The 8,341-nt window shown below is 38.4% G+C and overlaps 1 protein-coding gene across 3 annotated transcripts in view; it reads left to right on the forward strand.

The window, feature by feature from the left end:
- mob2a (MOB kinase activator 2a) overlaps window positions 1–8,341 on the forward strand; it is an 82,782-nt gene that overhangs the window by 24,998 nt on the left and 49,443 nt on the right. Inside the window, exon 1 of one of the 3 annotated variants that reach the window (XM_077516043.1) lies at window positions 7,070–7,674. The exons of the other annotated variants lie outside the window; for them this stretch is intronic. Coding sequence (XP_077372169.1) covers window positions 7,637–7,674 — 38 coding nt within the window. The 5' untranslated portion in view covers window positions 7,070–7,636. Of the gene's footprint in view, window positions 1–7,069; window positions 7,675–8,341 lie in introns of those variants that run through there. 3 annotated transcript variants of the gene reach the window in all.

Here is an 8,341-nt window from a genome sequence, read left to right on the forward strand (position 1 = left end):
AAAGTAAAAATTATGAAGCCAATAAATAAATAAATAAATAAATCAATAAATAACAAAAAAAAAACAATTGAAGCAACTTAACATCATATTAAGCAACAAGAGATATAAAGTAAGACAGTCATCAAACCAGTCTTTGGTAATAAGAAATACAGTACATGTGCAAAAAGGAGTAGAAACAATAATAAACTTTTATATTCTTACCCCTTTATCTCCTTTACAATATCAGCATGTTATACTATCAGTATTAAAATTTTCAATATGGAAATTACGAATCAGCGGCAAAAACATAACCTAGATGTGCTGCATTGGCTCATTGCTTGCTTTTGTCTCTCTTCATATAAACCCGTGCCTCAAAATATGCAAAAACCTAAAAGGGGAAGTCAACAGTTTTATTTACAGTAATATGTTCTACGCGCCTCCAACTAGTCTAATACTGTTTATGGAATATGAATTAAGCAGCAAAATCCAACCGGTTTGTCCATCTGAAGGGGGCGGCCATTTTGCCATTTGCAGACTGAAAATGTCTTCACATTAAGTCCACAGCTTGCAAATGTCATATGACAAAACCCAGAAAAACAGGTGTACCGTGATGGTAGTTGTATTTTGTTTGAATTTTATTTATTTTATTTTTTGTTTGTTTGTATTTTCGTATGATGTAAGCAAAGGCCAAGCTTGTCATCTACAGAAACATAATGTTGTGCATCCCTATACCACTAGAGGGCCCAATATCTTTGGTTGTGAAAGTTGTCTTTGGTGTGGTACTGTAAGATTGATGCTTCTCTGGCACTGGCAACGTTAGAGCATAACCTGCATGTTTTTTTTTCCCACAGTTTGTTTCCTGTAAGTGTATTTTATTTATTGTTTGAGACTGTAATGCACAGTATGTATGTTTCTGATAACGTTAATCAGCAAGCAAAGGGTTGTAGTATCTGAGGATGAACTCTACAGTAGATACCAGCATGAAATAATAGATGCAGGAATGTGGCTACTATTTCACTGTGTTTGTCTACAACCCACGCTTAACTAGGATATCATGTATTTCCTACTTGGTGTTGATTCTTAACAATAACAAAAAAGACTGCTTTGACAGGTGTCAGCTGCCTGTCGCCTTCGTGCTTGACACGTTTGACGACCGTGACCCCAAGTAGTATGCTAATATGAAGTGATCACTAAAACTTAAAATATTATGATTATATGGGCCAATAGAGCCACCACCAAAATAGGCGTAAAGTAGGACCCTATCAAAAACGATCCAATGGGCATGAAATTAGATCTTGTTGTTGCATAATGATGCCTCACAGGCCTTCCCAATGTACATCAGGCTCTACATGGGGTCTTTCTGGTCATGGTTCACATGACTAGATCAAGAGTCTGCAATACTGACCTGGTGGAACCAATGCAAAACGGTAATCAATAGCACTGGCGCTCTTTATGCCTTATTTCCCGTCAAGGGCATTGCAATAAGGAATGTGTGAAATATCACACACATTCATTTTATTTTGTCCCACATCGCCAGTAGGGCTGGGTATTGCCGCCAACCTCACGATACGATACGTATCACGATACGATACGTATCGCGATACATATGTATCCCAATACTTGATCTTCAAGGCGATACGTATCCCGATATTTTACATTAATTTACTTGCATTTTATAATAACAGTCATATGTATACCTAAAGGATATGTTCATTATGCTGGACAACAAAAATGTTTTTGTTAGTAGCTCTTCTGGTTTACCACCAAGCGGCATGCCTGGTCGAAATGTGTACGCACTGCAGAGCAAGGAAAATGTATTAATAGGCATGAGCGGATATGAGCAAAAATATCAAAGTATTAAACTTACAGCTCTAAAATATGCTTATTTGAAATATTTAGGGAAATAAAAACATTTTTTTTTTTTTTATGTAACACATTCTATTTCGTTTTTAAACAAAATATAGGAAAATTGGTACATTAAGAAACGTACGTGCCATGTTAAGTTTATAAGTAAATAAATGTTGATATTCTTCCTTTGCTTTAAATTTTCTTAGCAAGACACAGTGTCCAATCACTGGTGAGCTGTTTTTGCATTAATTGAAGGCAATTAACTTCAAAGACGCTGCTGGCTTTTATTTTTTAGGTACAGTGCAAGCTGCAAAGGCAAACGTTAACTGCCTATTTAAAGTTAATGAGCAATATCGATTCTGACGCCTGCGTATCGATACGTGTATTGTAATGAGGCCCGCAACGATATATTGCCGTATCGATTTTTTGAGCACACCCCTAATCGCCAGTATGAATAAATAGATGAATGGATGGATCAATGAAAGAGATATATACAACAATTGTGGTCCCTCATTGAAACACCCACATCACTTTCTTTCTTTTCAGAAATTCCTGTATTTCAGCTGGAGTAATCTGTGGATTTTTCTTTGCACCTCAGTTGTTCTGGCCGTCGTGGCAGAAATTTTGTTGGTTGTCCTGATCGTGGTTTAGTTTCAACAGATTTTCTCATTTTCAACTTCTTAACGTTAGAGTTTGGGCACTGCCGATTGGCATTCTCAGCACGTTGGATAACTTCTTATAGCTCTATACTGTTTTAAACAGTTCATTGACCTTTACTTGTAGATCTTTTGAAAAAGTTTTCGCTTTCCCCATGGCTCAGAATCCAGAGATGCCAGTGCGAATGTCTGTCAGAAGCAGTGACCTGCGATGAGGTTCATGACTGGTGAAGAACTACTCCCCCTGGAGTAAGATATAAAAATATGAACCCAAAATATAAGACAGTCTTATCCATATTTCAAATTTGACAATGTTTCAAATACAGTAGGGTTAAAATTAGTTTTTAATATTTGTTTTCAAACGTTTTCATTATGATTGAATGTTCAACAATGTGATAGGCTGCAAGAAAAAACTAAAATATTTAAGGTCAAGTTCATTGTTGTTTTTTTAATATTATAATAGTAAAGAATTTGACAAATTGTGCATTCATTGCAGTCAAACACATTTACCTTAGAACAAATGAATGGAAGAGATTGCTGAAAGTTGTGGAAGTAAATGTCTGTAGATAGATGGTGTGTTGATGTTTGTGCAGCTGGGTAGTTTCATTTTGTTTGGAAATGTACCAGTTTGAAATGATAAATTCCAAATGTTGTAGTGATTTTTAAAATCCATTCAATTACTTCTTTGACTATTGTCATGTCCATATCATTTATTATTATCAGTTGACTTTTTCTTTTTACTGTGCATCTTATAACAATGTCCAGTATTTTTTTTTTCCTTCCAAATTGTCTTACAAATAATATCATCCTTTTCAGTGGAATAATCAGAGTAATGATTTGGGAGTGACTTAGTTTATTAGTTAATTTATTTTTTCTTTTTGTATATTTTCCATTTCTTTAGTTCTCTTCATTGTCACAAATTCTCAGTGTGTCATATTTTTCTTTTTACAGGCATTTTGTAATGTCTTTGTGATCCATGGACATGTATTTATTCTTTAACTGGATAATGTCTGACCTGTAGTAAATCCTGTTGTATGTGTTATTCCTGCATACTTTTTGGATTAGTTGTGTTGTGAACACTAGATGGCGCTCAAATCTTTCTTTCTTTTTCTTTCTTTCTTTCTTTCTTTCTTTCTTTCTTTCTTTCTTTCTTTCTTTCTTTCTTTCTTTCTTTCTTTCTTTCGTCTTTAAGTCTTAAGTCTTTTTGTGAATACCAGATTTAGCAAATGCCAGACAATCTCATCTCCATATTGTGAAGGCCACGTGTTGTTTCAGAGCATATGGGATAATGGGACTGGAAAGAGAGAGAAGCAGCAAATAAAACACATTTATTATTATTATTATTATTATTATTATTATTAATTAGTATTATTAATTAGTATTTATTTATTTTTAGCAAGAAACATGACCTATCATGCTTGTTTATTGTGGATTAATGCAATCCTCAATTTCTCAGTTTCTGTTATCTATTGGAATAATTGCAGTACATTACAAGCTGCTGATGTGTCAGATTTTGTCATCTTAACTAGTACCCATCTAAACTTGTTGCATGAGTGGGTATTGTACTTGTATTTCCGATCAGCGGCCGTTTCAGTTTTTAGAAGGTCCTCCAAGAGCATTACTACATGTGCTAAATGAGCCTGTTAAATGTTTTGGAGAATTTACAAAAATGTGCCTAGTTTTATTTGTTTTTGGAATTACATGACAGGCCAACCAGATATTCTCACCCTCTCACATATTGCAACGCTGAGTCGCTTACTACAATTTACTTAGTTTAAGCATCTTTGGACAGTTTTCAGTCCAATGTAAATTAAAAATTACGGGAAAATCACTTTGAATTTATGACTTAGACAACTCCCAACGTTTTGCAATCTGGGCAACGAATCCGATTTGTAGGAGGAAAGGCACATTTATTTGGGGTTGAGTTCCTGTGGTCGAAGCAGCAAATGAAGGATGGTCATAGTCAGACTGACCCAGTGATGGCATCGCCCAGCCAGGCCGTTCATACAGTAGACCCTTTCATACCGCTCCACTGGCTGTCACATTTACTGTTGCTCCATGTCCAGTGTGTGCACAGTACACTCAGTACATTGGGTTCTTGGTGACTTGGCAGTGCCTGCCCCCTTGTGTACATTAGATTTCATAAGCAATGTATGTTTGTGGTTTTAAGGATATATAGATATATATTTGGCAATAGAGAAAGGAGTGTTGAATGAGGCACACAGAAAGTGTGTTTTCGGTCCCCGACACTCACAAAAACATGGTATGTATGAATGCATGCACTCGAGTTTCTTTAACCACAGTTCAATGTGTATGCTTGTGAAAAGTATTCCTGGAAACTGTGTGTGGGTGTTCAGTGGCAAGGCACAGCAGTCTGTCAAGACCTTTTTAAAATTTTTGTTTTTGCAGGGAAAAGACCTGTACTTCTTTTCCTTTACATCAATAAAACACCTTGGGATAAATTACAGCTTGGTTAAAAAGAAAAAGAAAAGTATTTTCTTAAAACTTTAACTCCATTAGTATGCAATGACACAACATTCAAATCTTGCACAACACCTACTGGAAAGGACTGTTGGAAAGCATTGAGCTTGAGAGGGACTAGAGGGGAGCAAAAGGGGCTCAAGTTGGGAGAGAGGTATACTATATGCATGAGGGGGATGTGCTGAATACTTAGGATGGTTTGGAAAATAAGGAAGATCATATTAGCTTGATGGAAGGGCTACAAAAAGAGGAATAATATCAAGGGTTATGAATACTTTACATACAGACATACAAGCTGAATAGGAGGAAGGGGTGTGTGTAAAACAGCATCAATTAAAAACAAGCCTTTGTGGTCTTCAGTTCCAAGCCACATACAAGTGTCTCTTGTACACTCCAGAGTCTTCACTCTTCAATTACCCATCATTCTCCTTGTCTCCTCCCTCCAGTGGTTGCGGTGTAACAGAAGTGTGAACTGGAATCATATGAGGTCATGCAAACTGCTTTGAAACCTACCATTTGCCTGAATTCTTCATTTTTGTTCTCCCCGCTTGGGTCCTCAGATAGGTTGATCAGAGCTACTCAATTGGGATTACACACAGCTGAACGAACAGGAGAGGACAAATGGCGGACCTTTTTAAAAATGTATTTTCCAGGTAAAACTGGACATTGGAAGGTTAAGTGGGCTAACACTGTAGCTGGTTTGTTTCAACCCATTGGGAAAGGAGTTATTCAGTACTTCCAGAGCAGCAACAAATAGGCTTTTACTACCCAACACAGCTACCAGCAGAAGATGTGATTTTGTTGATAAATAAAACATCTCTTTTGAATGTACAATGTATTTTGTCTTTTAGTTTTTGTGTTTTGTTTTCTTTGTTTTATTTTTTTAATGGATAAACATTCATTGATTTGTGAACTGCTATACTGCAATATAGGTTTGGAGTCATGGAAGATAAATTGACTGTTTTTTTTTGTTTTTTTTTCATAATGGCATTTATTCTTAATTGTGTAAAATGCTGCCATCTCTCTGTAAAGCCACCCATAGTTATATTATTCTGCGTTCTTGTATATTATATTGCAATGTGGTAGTGGTGGTATTAAGAGTTTGATTAGATCACGTTAAGTCCCCACTGAAAGCCCATCTACAAAATACACCGCCTGGCCCTGGATCCTCCAGTTCCTTACTTACCATTTAAACGCATACAAGCAAAAGTTTTGTGTTCTCTTTTTTTCAATCAGCCAGCTTTTGAATGACAGACATCAAAGAAACTCGAACAGATGTCAGCCTGCCTTGTAAGATCTTAAGTGGTAACAATTGACAGGCCATAAGGGCCATCAAACGATATGAATGGCAAAACTAGGTAAAATATTATTACTTCTACACCTCTGTTGTTGACCAGCAGCCATAACTGGGTTTGGCCTGCATTTGCCAAAAGTCAGCTAGACTCCAGCTCCTCGTGGCCCTGAACAGGATAAGTGGTATAAAAATAAATAAATAAATCTCTTGGGTATTTTTCTTATTTCAGTATTGATTGTCTACATCCATCCATCCATTTTCTTGACCGCTTATTCCTCACAAGGGTCGCGGGGGGTGCTGGCGCCTATCTCAGCTGGCTCTGGGCAGTAGGCGGGGGACACCCTTGACTGGTTGCCAGCCAATCGCAGCGCACACAGAGACGAACAACCATCCACACTCACAAGCACACCTAGGGACAATTTGGAGCGCCCGATTAACCTGCCATGCATGTCTTTGGAATGTGGGAGGAGACCGGAGTACCCGGAGAAGACCCACGCGGGCACGGGGAGAACATGCAAACTCCACCCAGGAAGGCCGGAGCCTGGACTCGAACCGGAGTCCTCAGAACTGGGAGGCAGACGTGCTAACCACTCATTCACCGTGCCGCCCTGATTGTCTACATTGTAGATATATTTTTACATTGTAGATTCTGCAATGTATTCACTCTAAAGTATATAAATCACACACACGAGCACATGCGTGTTTGTCCAGAGTGCAGTACTTAAATGGCATTAGTAGTCCTATTATTGGCTTCAGAGCTGCCTCAATCTTGTAGCTTGGTCAAGAGCTGTGTTTTGGGACTAGTTTCTGTATTTGGATTGACAGCCAAGGGGCAGTGGTAACACGAGAGCTTCGAGTGAATGGGGAAGCCATTCATCGAAAGTGATTCTCCCCCCCAACACCACCACAAAGACATCGTGGTGACGTAATGGTGTCAGTGTAGTTTGCACTTTGTTGAGGAGTTAGATGTTTTTCATGGCAAACTGAGATGATGATCGTGTGACTGTTGAGCGAGGCTGCAGACAAAGCCGCCTCTGCCCCCGAGCACACTGTCGCTTTTAACACCGGCCCGGCCCATTTGTCTTGATCCGAACTCCACTGCAGCAGACCGCGCGCATGTCATCGATACGGACGCTTTGTGTTTGGAATCCAGACTTGTGAGCCTGCCCCGCGGAAACTGCACAGAGGAGGAGGGGGGAGCAGTGTGGCGAGAAATAGTCGGAAAGGTGTTGAGCAGCGATCAACTCTGTATTGTTTCGCGTCAGTGTATGCAGCCATCCACAACAGCAGCGGCTAGTTTGGCTGTTTTCGAGGCGCCGCCTAAACGCTCCGACGTCGCACCATTCTGGATTTCTTTATCCGCTTCCTGTCGTCCAGGATGAGGTTTAAAAGAAACGGCTCGTACACTTTGAATAGGTGAGTTACTACGATGCTACTGTGCGCAAAGCAACTTCAGGTGTCACGAGTGATGTGGGGAGGAAGATGTATGTTCGGTGGGAGGGAGCTGTTTATTAGATCTTCCTGCCAAAAATCATTTTTATATGGAGCTACTTCATGGACTTATTGTTGCTCTGCATTATAGAAGTTTTTATAATGTGTGTGTGGGGGGCAAATGCATGGTATGATCGTAACTGAATAAAAATGTTGCCCAATCAGTATTAAAATTACAACTCTAAAATGAAATTCTTGATAAATTTGTGCAAATAAAAATAAAAACATGTTTTCCATTGCACTCAGTCTAATTTGAAACAAAATCTAGAATATTTGGTACATTAAAAACGTGTGCCATATTGCGTCTAATTAAATGTTAACAATAACATTGTTCTTCTATTTTAACTCATATGTAAGTCACAGTGTGAGCTCTTCACTTATTAGCTATATTTCAAACAGACCCGTAGGCTACTCATGTTGTCCTTGAGTCTAAGTAGCACATGCTTGCAATGTTGGCACTGTTTTTGCATTTTTTGTTTCTGTTATTGAAACATTGACTTTATTAAACCCCAACAGCCCATCAAATTGCTAATGGCCCATGCCTAGTGGAATGTATAGACACAATGCCATACATATAGTGTCTTATTTATGG

This window comes from Festucalex cinctus, chromosome 3, assembly GCF_051991245.1.
Source record: "Festucalex cinctus isolate MCC-2025b chromosome 3, RoL_Fcin_1.0, whole genome shotgun sequence".
Taxonomy (NCBI): domain Eukaryota; kingdom Metazoa; phylum Chordata; class Actinopteri; order Syngnathiformes; family Syngnathidae; genus Festucalex; species Festucalex cinctus.